General features: G+C 36.8%; 1 protein-coding gene across 1 annotated transcript in view; it reads right to left on the minus strand.

Moving 5' to 3' along the window:
* CNGB3 (cyclic nucleotide gated channel beta 3) overlaps positions 1 to 14,192 on the minus strand; it is a 244,371-nt gene extending 230,179 nt beyond the window's left edge. Inside the window, exons 1-2 of the mRNA XM_006880559.1 lie at positions 14,085 to 14,192; positions 3,484 to 3,565 (exon numbers count right to left, since the gene is read on the minus strand). Of these exons, the coding sequence (XP_006880621.1) occupies positions 3,484 to 3,565; positions 14,085 to 14,192 (190 nt within the window). The remainder of the gene's footprint in view (positions 1 to 3,483; positions 3,566 to 14,084) is intronic.
* Between the last annotated feature and the right edge of the window lie 3,017 nt (positions 14,193 to 17,209).

A 17,209-nucleotide genomic window follows, 5' to 3' on the forward strand; every position in this document is an offset into this window, starting at 1 on the left:
TGGTTAAAATCTAGACTTGGTTTTCAAAACACACACAATATGTATACATGTATGTACACATAAAAGTAATTGAATAAATAAAATAGATCAAGAAAATGAAAGTCAATTTTATCCACCTTGTTTTTATAATATTTTATATTGTTGAATATGGAAGAGATTGTAAAAAAAATTTAAAAATAATCTACCTATAGATAAGTATAGGAAAAATTAGCATTTTTATTTTATTACCATCCTAGTTGGAAAAAATATTCTAATTATTAAGTTTTATTCTCCATCTCTTAGTTAAATACAGCTATTCTCTTCACATATATCCTATGCATTTCTCTTAAATAATAGCATACTAAGTATGACAGTAGTTGAGGGCACTATACTCAGAATGGTAATTTTGGTTATAATAGTCATATCCTTTGCCAAGTATTTTTTAAAATCTATAATAATATTTGTAGTATATTGCTTTATTTACAGTCTTGCTTGAAATTTTCATATATTTATTTTTACCACTACAAAGATAGAAATTTTGTCTAGTATGAACTTCAATTGTGCCTCACTTAAAAATTTTGTTTTAGTAAAATGATAGTCATTAATCCATCATAGATTTTGCCTATTATAGGGTACATAAAATTTTTTTTCTAGCCTTGTAGAAATAAGGGGCTAATAGCATTTTTTTTTTAGGTTTAATGTTGCTTGGTGTTTGTGTTATGTACAATAAAGTCAAAAGTGACCCATAGCTGATCCTCTGGCAGGTTTTCAGAGGCAGTTATTCTCATGGGAGGAAATTGCCAGTCCTTCTCCTGTGGGGCAACTGGTGGCTTCAAACCATGTGCCTTCAGGATGGCAGTTCAGCTTCTTGTCAATAGGTCACCAGAGCACCACCTTCATTTTTTTAATAGCAGCATGCTCTATTCTAATTATTCCCTTATCGTTTTTGTCTGGCGTATTTGTACTGGAGAGAAACAGAAGATGTGGCCTAGAAAGGAAGGCTGAGAGCAAGGCCAACAAAGTCAGGTGGAGACATCAAGATACAGTTCTGTAGGCAATATGAGATCACTGGAGAACTTTGTAGTCTGCTAATATTGAATAGGCTGGCTGAAAAGGACAGAGAGATTGGCTGAAACAGACTTCCAGCCAGATGAGACCAGGTAACGGGCCCACCAGTGTGCAGGTTGGTTAAAAAGGGCTTAAACCAGAATGCCATTGCTGGAATTGGAAAGGAGATTTGAGGATCATTAAGAAAGTTCCTATACCTTTCTCTATACCTTTTTAATCTGTATGCTGAGAAAGTTATTCAAGAACCTAGACTCTATAAAGAAGAATGTGACATTAGGATTGGAGGAAGATTCATCAATAACTTTAATTATGCAGATGACACAACCATGCTTGCTGAAAGTGAGGAGGGCTTGAAGCACTTGCTGCAGAAGATTAAACACTGCTATCTTCAAAACAAGTTGCATCTCAATGCCAAGAAAACAAAATTCTTTCCACTGGATCTATAGACACCATCATGGTAGATGGGAAAAAAATGAGATTGTCAATAATGTCATCTCACTTGGATTACAATCAATACACTGGGTACCAGCATTCAGGAGATCAGAAGAGGTACTGGGAAAGTCTGTAGTCATGCATATTTCCAAATATTGAGGAGAAATTATGTCAGTTTGAAGACTAAGGTGGCATTATTGAGAGTATGGTCTTTTCAGTCATGTGTTATGTTTCCAAGAGCCAGACAATAATGACAGAATGGATAAGGGTAACAGAAGAATTAATGCCTGTGAACTGTGGTATTGGAGAAAAGTACTGAATATCCTATGGACTTCCAAAAGAATAAACGGATCTGTCTTGAAGAAGGTACAGTCAGAGTGATTTTCAGAGGCAAAGATGATGAAGCTTTATATCACATAGGAGAGATTACTCCTTGGAGAGCTACACCATGCTTGGGAAGGTGCAGAAACAACAAAAGAGAGGAAGACCCTCAACCAGGTGGATTGACACAATGACTACAGCAACAGGCTTGAGTGTTTCAGAGATTGTGAGAATGGCTTGGGATAGAACAAGGTTCAGACCTGCTGTTCATGAGGTTATAGTCAACTCAACAGAATCTAACCGCCCCCCCCAAATAAACAAAAAATCCAATAACATCATGGAAGTTCCTGACTCATTTCCAGTGAAAGCAATATAGAAAGAGAAATAAAAGCATGAGTTAGGAATAGAATTTTAAAGATTCAGGAGAAGGGGGAACTTATTTGAAAGGAACAAGGAAGAGCTCAGCCTTGGTGGCTTAGTAGGTTAAGTAGGCTGTGAACAGACAGTTAAACCTACCAGCCATTCCTTGGAAGAAAGAGGGAGGGTCACCATGAGTTGGAACAGCAGTGACTGGTTTTGATTTGATTTCTCTTGGGTTGGTAGTGGAACACAGTTATGGATATTATTAGTCATGGATAGTGATGTTTATAGTTATGGAAATCCATGAAATAATTATGGATCGTAATTGTAGTAGAACATTGATATGGGTTTGGAATCATTAACAGAGATAGATGAGTATGATAGTCTTCAGAGTAGATGTGTGTGTTAGTTTCTTAAGTCCACTTTATTGACAAAATGCCACAAAGATAAGCCCTTTAAACAACAGAAACCTATTGTCTCATGATTATGGAGGATTTTAGTCCTAATCTAGAGTATTATTCTTTTTTTGGCAGGGTTATGTTCTTTCTGAAGGCTCTGAAAAGGACAATTCTTTCTTTCTAAGCATCTATTACCCTCAAGTGTTCCTTGGCATGTAAGTCTTTTTTCATACTTTACCAGTCACTCTGTGCATCTTTTCTTGTATGATTTAAAATTAACTGAAATGATAACATATTTAAAGATCCCACTTCCGAACAAGGTCATAGGTTCCAGGCCCCAAGAGATGAGATTTCAGCTTCTCTTTTTTGTGGCAGACAAGTCAATACTTGATAGTAAGATATTTAATGGAGAGAGAGTTTGAGGAGATGATCAGAGCTATGAATATTAAACTTTTAGACAAATATAATCTATACATTTTTTTAATCTTTGTAACCCTTATCATTAGCTGAAATTGTCCCTTTCATTTTGTCTACAATGTAAATTCCATTTACCAAGATGTTACCCATATTGTTCATTGTCTCATCTTCAGCCTTTGCACTGTCTATGGCATGTTGCAGGTGGTTCTTTAAAAAGTATGTATCATACAGTTTAATGGGTGGAGGAGGTGGTGGTGAAGGAAATGGAAACGATTCGATGTGGAAAAAAATCTAAACCAACTTCGTAAATAAACCAGTATAAAATAATAATAAAAAACAAATCTGTTTAATGGATAAAAGAGTGTAATGTTGTCCCAAGTATTCAGCTCCTTTAAAGACTGATCCTAGATAATTTACCTCATCAAGGGCAAAATTTTACTACATAAGATCTTTCAGAGAAATTTGCATTTACTTCTAATATTTTTTCCCTTACAGATTATCTTCTGACCTTGTACTTTGGTGTCCACTTCTTCATATGTGACTGGAGATATCTTGGTTTTGTGAGATTTCTTCTCATTTTTACTTTCTCCCTTGGAGAAAAAAAAAAAGAAATTATACGTGATGAATGTACATAAAAAGGAAATTGAGTATAAAGGATAACAGTTTTTAAAATTCAACTATCAATGCAATCATTGAAAGTGATCTTTTATCTGTGCTGCACTAAAAACGGTTATTTATCCATTTAAATGACCGAGTTCAATTCCTTTGTTCAATAATCATCCTAGACTTCCACACTATTTGACTCCAGAAAGCTGCTTTTATTTTTGTCCACAGTGTGGTTACCACATTGTTTTGTCACGTTTCTCACTGTCTCACAGCCCTGAGTTTGGTATAATAATATAGGGGTAGAATTTAGAGTGGTTGAGCGAAGAAGGTGGTTTAGGATTTTCACTCATGTTTCTCATCTTTCTTCTCTTGATAAATTCATTGACCCTGGTTCATCACTTGCTCAAGTATCTAAGATATCCTTCAAAATGTAGCTCTGTCATCCTTGACACGATCAGTGGGTGGCTGAGACTGTGCCTATCAGAACAAGGAAGCAAGAATAAAGTAATCACAGACAACAAGTTTATTATTTGTATTTTCTAACAACAGTAATTCTTGAAAATGCAACTCTAAAATGTTTTGGGTTTTTTTAAAGGAGCAGAAGATAGATAAAGCAATTATTATGAGTTCATGTTATTCTTTTCTATGAGAAAAATCTTAGAAAGAAACAATTGTTCCTGTGTGAAGAGCTGTACGTTTATTGATTAATTTCTGTGGTTGGTATAAATAAAAAGGAAGTTCTGGTGGTTTAGTGCATCAAGAGTTGTGCCTCTACCTCCAAGCAAGTAGTTTGAATACACCAGGCAGTGGCTCCCTGGGAGAAAGATGGACAATCTCTTCCTGTGTGATTTAGAGTTCCTGAAAACATACTGAAGGGAAAGCTATGAATCTGGTCTAATTTGACTACTTTTTAATATGAATTGAAGCTCAATGTCAAGAAAACAAAGATTCTCATCACGGGGCCAATTGGCAGCAGCATGATAGACAGTGAAGAGGCTGAGATTACTAATAGCTTCAGTTTGTACCAGGCATACTTTCGGCATTCCTTGGAGAGGGACATCATGATTGGGAGGAAGGGTGGAGGGACAATGTAAGAAAGGAAGACCCTGGATAAAATGGATTGACTCAGTGACTGGGGGAATAGGGCTGGATGTGTCAGAGACAATAAGGTTAGCTCAGGGTAGAGCAGGGTTCAGAGCTGTTGCGAATATGTTGCTATGAGTTGCAAACAACTAATAGCACATAACAGCAACAACAATTGGTGTTGCTTTTGGTTTTGCTAGAAGAAAACAGATTGCCTGGTTCTTGTCTAAATGGACAAGCATAGCCATCTTCTCAATCTCACTGCCTGCAGCTTCTCTTCCTTTCCACATTCACCTTCACTGCTGCTGTTAGCTGCTGTCTTTGCCAGTGTTCCTCTGAGCTCAGCAATTTAGGAAATGACCAGGTGGAGTAGTTTTCTCTGTCTCTTCCATTTGATAAGAAACAAGGAAGAAGCAAGAGTGGAAGTTTCTTATTTTTCCAAGTACAACTAAATCAATTCTTTTATCTTATAAACTTTAATAATTCTTATATAATATTTTAATAAATGTTTTAATGAACATTTACACAGGTTAGCTTCTCATCTAATAAATTCCACATAATTTTTTCATTGAAATTCATTACATTTACCACAATGTGTCAATGTCTTCTGGGCATTCTTTGTTCTGTTTCCATTATTCTAGCTAGCTTTCCTGCTCCTTTTGATTAAATTTTGCTTTTGAATAATTATTGACCTTTTGGTCTCCTACAAATGATTTTCAAAAACACAAAGTCATTGCCATAGCTGACCTTCCAGGAAGTTTACAGAGGCTGTAAATCACAAGGGAAGAAATTGTCCAACTTTCTTCTAAGGAGCCACTGATGGTTTAGAACCACTGAAGAGGTACTAAGGACTACACTACTAGAGCTCTGACTTGTTCAAGCACAGCACTGATATTATAGGAAACATCCTTTATTTTGTGTGCTACTCTGCTATTTGAATAAATCATTAACGGTACAAAATTCTGTCATTCTTCTTCCTCATTTCTGTCGCACAATCATATTTTCTAACTGCTGATCCTTCTTCCTTGTTCCCAATTTTTACATTCCAGTCACCAATTTCTATTGATCAATCTTGATTGCATGGTCAATCAATTTCTAACTGCAAAAGTTGGTATAAATCTATTTCCTCCTCTTTGGTTTTGGTTGTTGGTATTTACATGTGTCTGGTGATTGAGTGCTTGGCAGGTAAATGAAAGGTTGATGACTCACATCCACCAGCCACTATGTGGGCGAAAGCTGTGCCAGTCTAACTCTGCAAAAAAAGGACAGTCTTTGTACCCCTGTGCGACAGTTGCTCTGTCCTATAGGAACACTGCGAATTGGAATTGACTCAATGTAAACCAGCATTTGATTTTATCTCCCTGTTTTCATTTATGTTCATACCTGTAACTACCGGTATACTATTATTGCTATACCCTTCAATATGGTTCAGTCACTCACTTTTACTTTGGTTATGCTGTGCTCACAGCATCCACATTTGATGTCACTCCTCCTGTTTCCAAACTAATAGGACTCCAAGATCTAAATAGGGAGCGCCAGTGGCCCATTGGGTAAAAAGCTGTGCTTCCAACCCCAAAGCAGGTGGTTCCAATCCACCAGCTGCCCACTAGAGAAAGATGTGCAGTCTCCTTCCATGCGATTTATAGCCCCTGGAAAATCCACTGGATTCGACAGCACATAAAAGCAGCAGCAATAACAACAATAACAACAACATGTTCTAACCTATACTTTTCCCTCTTCTCTTTGGTAATCAACTATGAATGCTGGTATCTCTCTTTATATATATGTTCTTTTGTTCTTACAAAAGAGTGATCACACAATCTTTGCCTTTATACATTTCAGTTATTTTATTGAACATTGTGTGCTTCATATCCATCCATATTATATTCTGTTTCTCAGACTTATTGTTCTTTATGATTTCATAGTATGCTATCTTTATTAATTCTTAGTATACAACAGAAATGAGGAATAAGATAGAATGACAGAATTTTGTACCATTAATGATTTATTCAAATATCAGAGTAGCACACAAAGTAAAGGATGTTACCTATAATATCACAGTATGCTTATTCATTTTTCTGTTAATAGGCATTTCAATTATTTCTGTGCATTTGTTGTTGTGAATAAAGCAGCAAAATTGTCCTATAAACTTTTTGATTGTAGAAGTCTATAGAGTAGAATTGACCTAGGACTCTAGATCAGATATAACTTTCTAAATATTTTCTGGAAAATATATTTGCATTTGATATAGCTAGTTCTCAGCCAACTTTTTGGAAAAATAATCTAATATAGTTGAGTTTAAAAAATTGTATATAGCTAAAAAAAGAAAACAATATCATAAGTAAGATGCTCAAGAGGCATTTATTGAGTGAATTCTATGACTCTGATTCATGTAGCTACTCTAAGCACAACACAGCAAAATCCTGCCCATTCTTGCACCATTCACATTATCACTGTTGTACTTAGACCATTGTTAGAGCCACGGAATCAGTCCATGTCATTGAGGGTCCTACTCTCCTTGAGCTGATCCTCCACTTTACTCTGTATGATGTTATTCTCCAGGAAGTAGCTCTTCCTGACAACATGTCGAAAATAAGTCTCACTAGCCTTGTTTCCAAGGAGCATTCTGACTGTACTTTTTCCAAAACAGATATGCTTATTTTTCATGGCAGTCCAAGGTAAATTCAATATTCTTTGCTGATACCACAATTCTGAAATATCTATTATTCTACAATCTTCCTTTTACATTGTCCAACTTTCACATGTATAGCAAGATCCTGAGTTATGTCAGTTGAGGTGTTGGAAGAGAGTTCTGAATATCTCACAGACTGTCAAAAGAACAAACAGATATGTCTTAGAGAAGGTGAAGCCAGAGTGCTCCTTAGAGTCAAGGATGGCAAAACTTGATGTTGCATACTTTGGGCATGTTTCTAGGAGACGCTATTCCTTGGAGAAGAACATCATGTTTGGAAATGTGGAAGGACGGTGAAGAAAGGAAGACCCTCAACATGGTGAATGCAGCAAGGGACTTGACTGAATCAAGCTTGAGTCTCTCTCTCTTTCTTTTCCTCCTCCTCCTCCTCCTTCTTCTTTTCTTTCTCTCTCACACACACATCATCTTTATATCAATCATATATCTCTATCTATCTATCTATCATATATATAAAGTGTTTATCTATATACACTTTAGTCTTTAGAGTGACATCCTTATTCTTTAGCACTTTAAAAAAGTACAGCAAAAAGGGAAGATCCTAAAAGAGACTAGCAAAGCTGATATAGCAATGAATTAAACATAGCAAGGATTATGAGGATGGCACAGGACCAGACATCATTTCATTGCTCTACATAGGATCACTGAGTCTGAAGCATCTTGGCAACATCTAACACAAATAAAGGTTATTGAACAGGAAAATGCTTAGCTTTTTTGAATACAGGCAGTAAGGTGTGGAAGGAGCATAGCTGACACAAACAAGTTCTCAACAATCAGTTATTTGAGAGAGAAAGACCTGGTGATCTACAAAGTCTACAAAGATAATGATGTCCATTCTGTTTTGATGGTTTGATGGTTATAGACTGGGTTCTAAAAAGCTTTGGAGAGGTAATATTCAACTATTAATCTTTCCTCATCTGAAACAAAAGAGTGAAGAAACTAAAACACTCAAGGACTTAATGAATCCAAAGGACAAATGGACCATGTGAACTATAGCCTCCACTTACCTGAGAACAGAAAAACCAGATGATGGTGACTTCCTACCACTATCAACCACTCCGAGTGAGATCATACAAGAAGACAATGTAGAAGCAATTTCAAAATAATAAAAAAGATTAGCTTGTCTGATAGAGATCGGTATAACCCTAGACTATGTAGTCTTTCGACACCCTTCAGAAATGTAATTGAAGCCACCGCTAGATTTACCTCCTAGAAAGGCTTATAAAGTAAACAATAACAGTCCTCAGAACAATCATATAAGACCTAATGAGGAACATTTGTTTACAAAGTTCAGAAGGCAGGGTCAGGAAAGAAGGACTAAGGGTAGGAGGAAACCAAAGAGGAAATGGGAAGAGTGCTACTATTACATTGAGGAGATTGTAAATAATATCATGAAACAAAACACATACAAATATTGAATGGGAAATTAATTTACTGTGCAAGTGTTCATCCAAACCATAATGAAATGTTAAAGAAAGAGAAAAAGAATATTGCTAAAATGAACCCTTTGGAGCAGTTCTCCTCTGTAATCATGAGTAGAAATCAACTCAATACTATCCAACAACAGCAAGTTCTAGACCTTGGTGTAGTTATAATGTAGTATTAATGCTTTCAGACTCGAATCGAGTCCTTTTGGACCATATTATCATGCTACTCATAATAATTTCCTCCAGTCTTTATGGGTACACAAATGCAGTTTTATTTTAATAGAATTTGTGCTATTCTTATAGTTCTGAACTATTTGTATTGATCAGTGGGAATTACTTTTGGTATTTCTTACTTAAAAGTGAATGTTTTAAATGACACTTCCATAAACAATGTAAATTGATATGTTCATCCTTAGGTATTATACGTATGAAATGATGCAATTTATATTTTAGAAGTTTGTATCAATGCTATTTTAAAAGGTTATAATGTATGGAAGAAAAGATGAGCTTTATCTGTTATTTAGAAATACGTAACAAAATTGTGGAGGAAGCATTTTTCTTGTAAATATATGTTCTTGGAAATAACAGGTACACATATTCTCCAATTATTTCTTTTAAGATATACTGTAATATGATACTAGTAGACTTCATAATCACCATCCATGAATTATAGCTGTTGAAATGCTTGGAATATATCCAAGGGTTTTCTATCTTTACTTAGTTTAAGTACTTCTAAGTAATAGTGTTCTGATGGAAAAACAATTCACTAAGTTCACTAAGATATTTTCCCCCCTCTTTTCTCCTTTTTTTAAAATATCCCTTTAATTGGTCCCGAGGGCAGGAAGATCTGAGGTGAGTTGGTTTAGCCAATATTCTTTTTGTTCTTAAGGGGTATACTAATGAAGTCAGGTACTCATATTTTTGGCTTTAAGCTGAACTCTTTTAATGACACTTTAAAATATAATGCAAGTTGAGTTGATTTGTTCATCCCTAGGTACTTTCTGTACAGGAATGAAATGATTCAATTTCAGATGCCGAGTCAGATAGAACAGGATCCCATTTGGAGTCTGCCATTTGATAGCTGTGTGTAAAGAACAAATTATAATAAATCCTGTGATGTTGTGTTGTAAGGATTAGAGACAATAACTCTTGCTACCTCACTGGTATCATGTCAGAACTAACTCATAGTTGACCCTCCAGAAGGTTTTCCAGGGACTATAAATGTCATGGGAGGGAGCCCTGGTGAACTAGTGGGTAAGGAGTTACATTGCCAACCAATGCTCAAATCTAGCAACCATCTCACGGGAGAAAGACAGGTAATCTTCTCCCTTGGAATTTATAGCCAGCCAGGGGATCAGTTGTGAGTGGATTCTGACTTGATAGAAATGAGTTTTGAGTTAAATTGTATAGGAAGAGAGTGCTAGTGGATTCAAAACATCAGAGAGTTGGGTCCATTTGGCTGAGCAATACAACTCCCAGCCTATTCCTCCAGCACTGCCCTGTTAAGTACAAAGTGCTCAGAGAAGGCACAGCACTTGCCTTACACTACCCACTCACTGCCATTGAGTTGATTCCCACACACTGAAACCCCGTAGGACAGTAAGAACCACCTTGTAACATTTCTGATAGTGGTCTTTTTAAAAGAAGCAAACTGCTGCATCTTTTTTCTTGTAGAGTGACTGGAAGGTTTGAAATCCTGACCTTTTGGTTAGAGGCCTAACACTTAACTCACTCTGCCACTTGGGCTTCTGATAGGAACTGTTGTTATTATGTACCATCGAGTAGGAACAGATTCACAGCTGGGCTTTCTGCGGGTGTTTTATCTATCGTAGTTGATTGCCCATCATTCTCCCTGGAAGCAGCTGGTAGATTAAAATCTTATACTTTTGCATTTACAGCATGATTTCCCCAAATGTTCCCCAAATGGTGATGTTATTTTTATGCCTTGTCAATTCAACTGTGAGTCATAGTGACCCTATACATGATAGTTCTGAATCCTACCCTATTCTGAGCCAATCTCACTGCCTATGACAGACCTACTCCCATTACCCAAGTTACTGTACTTCTCATTCACAGTCTCCTTCTCCTACACTGTTCCTTCACCCTTCAAAGCCTGACATCCTTTTCCAAAGGTGGTCCCTCCTGGAAATGTGCCAAACATATGTGAGATGAAGCTTCAAAATCTTTGCCTCCAAGGAGCAACTTGGTTTTACCCTTTCTAGCACAGACCTGTTTGTTTCCTTCACAATCCATAGTATACTCAATGTTCTTCTCCAGCACAATTAAAGGCACTGATTCTTCTGTCACACTTAGTCATTGTCCAGCTCTCTGATGTGTAGCAAGTAATGGTGAAGATCATGGTCTGAATTAGACACATCTTATTGTCTGTACTGAAATCGTTGCCCTTCAGCACTCTGGAGAGGGACCTGACAGCAAATATTTCCAATGCAATTTGTCTTTTCATTTTCTCACTGCTGGTACCTAGACGTTCATTATGGATCCAAGAAAGCTGAAAATGTTAACAATCTCAGACTCTTCTCCATTTATCATTGCTGCCAATTGACCCAGTGATGAGGATCTTTGCCTTCTTGATGTTGAGCTTCAATCCATACTGAAGACTGCAGTCCTTGACCTTCTGCAGCAAGTGCTTCACGTCCTCTTCAGTTTCAGAAATGAAAGTTGTGCTATCTGTATAACACAGGTTGTTCATGAGTCTTCCTCCAGTCCTAATGCCACATTACTCCTGAATGATCTGTTCTGCATACAGAATGAAAAGGTATGGAGAAAGGATTCATCGCTGACACACATATTTCCTGATTTTGTGTGATGTATTTTACCTTGTGTTGTTCTGGTGACTGCTTCCTGTTCCAAGTATATATTTCACATGAGCGTAATCATGTCTTCTGAGATACCAGTTCTTCTCAGTTTTAACCACAATTTGCTGTGTTTCATGAAAATTCCTTTGCATAATCAATGAAACACAGAGAGACATTGCTCTGGTACTCTCTGCTTTCAGCCAAAATCCGTCTGACATTGGTTATGATGTCCCTAGCGCCACAGCCTCTTCTAATCCCAACTTGTATTTCTGGTAGTTCTCTGCTCAATTTCTGTTGTAGTCATTTTTGTATAATCTTCAGCAGAATTTTGCCTGTATGTAGTATCAATGATATTGTTCCATAATTTCCACACTCTGTTGAATAGCAAGTAGCTATTAATTAAGCTCTTAGTGGGAGCTCTGGTGGCCTAGTCACTTGGAATTAATGAAAAGATTTATCTAGATTATGGTTTCACAGTCTTAATGTTACTGAAATTTTTAACCGGGCAATTCTGTGCTAGATGTAACCATTCGCATTGATAACCTAAAGAATGCAGTTTGAATTCACCAGCTGCTTTGGGAGGGGAAGATGGGCACTCTCCAATGAATCGCCTCTGAAAACTCACTGGAAGGCCAGCTATGAGCTGGCTACTACCCGAAGGCTCATAACATCATCAGGCTCTGAAAAAGAATAATACAATACCTATTTTATGTGCTCAAATTGAATATAAGTATAATCGACAAGGATTAGACATCTCAACAACAGTTTCCCCAGGGAGAAACAGAGCAAGACTCGATGAGGGGAAGCACTGTTATTATTCTTGACATTTGACTTGGTTCCTTAGAAAATAATGTATAAAGTGTGGAAAATTCTTTATTTTGATGAAATAGTAAGAAAGAAGTCAAGAGTACTTTCATGGAGTAATGATAACCACATACTTCATTCACATCTACCAATTGCAACACCAAAATAAAGAGGCAAACAAACCCTGTGTTATAGAGTCAATGAGGACAAGAGTTTTTCCACACAGAGTTCCTGAGGCTGTAAATCTTTACTGAAGCGTATTACCTCATTTTTGCTCTCATTGAGTCGCTGATGGATTTGAACCCTTAACCACTTTATTAGCAGTTCAATATTCAGTCCATCATGCCATCAGTACTCATACTGCAAAGCACTCAATGTAAATCAGAAATGAAAAGTGATTTTTTCCCCCAAGGCGAATTTTTAGGATCCTCTATCTTTTCTATCCTCTGCGTTCTTTTAAAAATGCATCATTTAACTGTGTTCCCTTGGTCTCTAACGTGCACTCCTGCTTGCACTTTGCATTCTTTCACCTAACTCTTTTAGAATGAAAAAGAACTATTGCTCTGAAAACTTTATGTAGCTTTTTAAGTTAAATTTAACAAGTAATTAATCACTGTTGCTCTGTAGATAATTATAAGGGAATATGGCTCATATCTTAATCAGTCTGGACTTCAATTTAGTCACCTTAACATTATTAATCACAACAGAAATAATAAAAATAATTACTAGATGAGTAGATTCTGGCTAGTACATCTGTTTATACATAGATTCACTGTTAATTGAAAGGTTGGGGTTCACCCACAGGCATCTCAATTTCTGGAATATCAGACATTAAAACCTTATGAAGCATAGTTTTACCCTATTATAATGTATATATGGCATCACCATACATAGGAATCAACTAGATAAGAACCACTACCATTAACACTACCATTAACAACTCTATGCCTTGTAGATACTGCTTAGTTCACACAATAACCCTACAAAGCAGATATTTCCATCTCTATTTTACAGCTGAATAGACTTAGAACTTATGAAAAGATTTATCTAGACCAGGGTTTCTCAGTCTTAATGCTACTGAAATGGTTAACCGAGAAATTATATACTGTGAGTCGCTTTCCTGCATATTCTAGCATGCACATAGCTTCTGTGGCCTCTCTCTATAAGGGATACTAGCTAGTAGCAGCCTTCTTTCGGTGGTGGCCCCCAAAATTGTCTTCAGATATTGTCAAATGTCTTAGAAGGTGCAAAAAAATGCTCCCAGATGAGAATCACGGATTTAAGGAAAAGGATGTTAAAAATGGGTTTACTGAGATCAGAATGCTCACAACTCTTTGTTGAAACTAAATCACATTAACTAATTTAATAGTCTAGAAAGAACTTCATTTCAGATGATTATAGAAGTGAAAATCAGCACTGAGTTTCAGCTGGTTTTTCTAAATCTGAATATAGCCCTACAAACATTCATTATCCTGATTTTAAGTACACGTATGCAGTATAAATAAATGAATGGCTATAATCCTCCCAAGACAAAATAACACGCAAGCCAGATGGTTCCAAGTGAAATTGTCAGTCTGGAGTACATATCCCAGAGTTCATTAAAATCCACTTCCAGACAAGAATTACGAAATTACAACTGAATGCTGAGAGACGAGACGCGTACCTGTCTGGTGGATGCCTGAGATGGATCACTTGGACGATGATTCTCTTTATTCTCATCTGCCTCTTCTGGCTTTACCTTGTTGAATTTTACTGTCAGTGATTTAAACATCCTTTCTGAGGTTGTTCTGAAAAAATCTGCTTTTATGACCCTGTCTGGAGGTAGAGAAGTGTATTTCGTTTATCCTTGCTTTAGTAGAGAAGCCAATTAGGCATTTAATCAGGATTTTGCTCTGGTTAAATCCTGGAGGTAACTCCCTAGCTAGTCAGGGCTTTGGCTTAAAAAGCAGTAAATCACTTCTGTTTGGATGATTTGAACTCTGTTTACCAACTTTGGAGAGTCAAAACACCCCTGCGAATAATTTCTAAGTAGAGGATTAAACAAAATTTTGTGGTTGAATGGAATTGTTTAAATGTGATCATAATTCCCATTGGTTTGCTTGTTTATCTAATTATCTATAGCCTATCTCCCACTATCTAATTGTAATAAAAATAATACAAACAATGGTTTAAAAGAAAAATAGCCCCTGAAGTCTTTTTTAAAATCAAACAATAGTTTAGTTTAACTAGTAAAGAACATATACCCTGTGGATTATGCTCTTTTAAAGTCTATCTATATGAGCTGAGGTGAACAAAAGTAATTCACAAATTAGGTGAGAAATTTAGGGGGCAGTCAATTTATGTTAATGGGGAGGAACTAATCAGAAAAGAAGGATGAGAATGTTTACACCAATAGAAGAAGGTAATCATTGCTACTGAATTACTGATGTAGAAATTGTTAAATTAGTATATGCAGTGCTGTGAAAATTCTCAACAAAACAAATATTTTTAAAAATTTGCACAAGGGTGCATAGTATAAATGGTGATGACCCTTCCCATCAACATTCCCACACAAGCGGATCACTATTTTTAAGTTTTATGGTAAAAAAAAAGTTTCGTGGTTTATTTCAATATCTTTTGCAGCTTATTGGATAAGGATTTGGGCCGCTAACCCATTGGCAGGTGGTTTGAATCCGCCAGCTGCTCTGTGGGAGAAATATGGGAAATCGTCTCTGCAATTTGCAGCAAATGAAAGTCCCCTGGAGCGTCAGCTGTGAGTCAGTTCTGACTTGATAGTAATGTGGTTTTTGCGGAATTAAAGAGTCTGAGTCGTTTGCTCTTTACCAGCTGATGGTGTAAATTTAGACCCCAAAACTGTGTAAGGTACAGTTTCGAGATGAAGAATTGTCAAGGACAACTTTTTCTTTTCCTAGAGTCCAGATAAACTTACTCGGAAATGTTTTGTAGTCTTTAAAGATGCATCTTTTTCTAAAATGTCTTTTTTATTATTATTAAATCCTATCACTTCCTCTCTAAAGTACTCAGGAGCAACAGTGTCTCTCTGGAGACTAAGGTGCGCCTGATACAGGCCATGGTATTTGCAATCGCTTGTTATGCATCAGAGAGTTGGACAATGACTAGGGAGGACAGAAGGAGAGTGGATGCTTTTGAGCTGTGGTGCTGGAGAAGGGTACTGAATGTACCCTGGACTGCCAGGAAAACAAACGGATTTGTCTTGGAGAGGATTAAACCAAGCTACTCCTTGGAGGCAAGGATTCTGGGGCTTCGTCTGACATACTTTGGACATGTTGCCAGGAGGGACGGGTCCTTGGAGAGGGACATCATGCTTGGGAGGGTTGAGGGACAACGCAGGAGGGGAAGACCCTCTATGAGATGGATTGATTCGGTGACTGGGGTAATCGGGATGGGTGTGTCAGAGGCGGTGCGGTTGGCGCAGGATAGAGCAGGGTTTATGGCTGTTGTGCATAGGGTCGCTATGAGTCGGAAACGACTCGACGGCACATAACAACATAACAACATCATTTCACTTGCCTACCTTCAATAAAGAAGACTTAATGCCTTTGTATTGTGGTGTTGGAGAAGAGTACTGAATATCGCATGGACTGCAAAAAGAACAAACAACCCCATCTTAGAGGAAGTCAGCCAGGGTTTTTCCTGTTGGAAAGAATTGAAATCTTATCTCATACACTTTGGGCATGTTATGCTTGCAAGAGTGGAGGATCAGAGAAAAGGAGGTAGGCCTTCAACAAGACGAATCGACACAGTGATTACCTTGGGTTTAAACATGGCAAAGGTTGTAGGATAGTACAGCCATCCTACATATGGCAAGATACATAAGGCAAGATTTTGCTTTGTTTTTAATTGGGTCAATATGAGTCCTAGTTGACTTAAAGGCGCTTAACAGCAATAATTAACACAGATGAAATGGAAGAGGTAACAATTTTCACTCAAGCACCTTTGGAAATGGCTTAAAATCTCACCATGACCTAGAGAATGGGATTAACATTATAGATGATACTTTCACTTTGTCTAGATCAAGAGTCACAAAGTTTGGGATATGAACAACTGTAAAGAATTTTAGAATGAGATAAATATATTTCTTTTTTACACTTATTTGTCTTAACTAAGCAGATGTATGAGCTAACACAAGTCCATTGCTTGGCAAGGTAATCTAAGTTTTCTTCTGAATAGAAGGGCTGTGATTTTGTGTTATTTGGCAAAACACATCTCCAACCACTAAAAAGAAGACAAGAGGAAAAAAAAAGATTGCTTATTCTGGCAGAAATGACTACTGGGATTTCGTCAATAACTTAATTTTTTGGTACTGTACTGCTGCAGTATTACACTGGTAATAAATGGATAATTATTCAATGTATTTTCCCCATTGTTTATCTCACTGAAACTTCTCAGAGACTATTCTTCCTCTATGGCAGAATGTCTAAGGTCCTTTGACTACATTTCTGTCTTCATTTCTAACTTGCACTTCCTCCTACAAGAAATTTTTATAAAACTAAATTGCAGGCGACTCAATAGCATATAAGAACAACAACAACAGCAACAACAACAACAACAACAAAAACACTAATGGTAATTGAACTACTTTGCTTTTTCTCACTTCTATTCTTGTTTTTGTTGATGTGTATTATAAACCCATTGTCTATTTAGCTTCAATTGGTTATTTCTTTCTCACACCTCTTCTCTACCCTCATTAATTCCTTTTTTGGTGTTCTGTTGTATTTTGTACCAAACACAGATCTGTTTTCCTACTTTTTATTTAACATTTATTGC

Source organism: Elephantulus edwardii, unplaced genomic scaffold (genome assembly GCF_000299155.1).
Source record: "Elephantulus edwardii isolate Elephantulus edwardi_28Jun2011 unplaced genomic scaffold, EleEdw1.0 scaffold00008, whole genome shotgun sequence".
NCBI classification, from domain to species: Eukaryota; Metazoa; Chordata; class Mammalia; order Macroscelidea; family Macroscelididae; genus Elephantulus; species Elephantulus edwardii.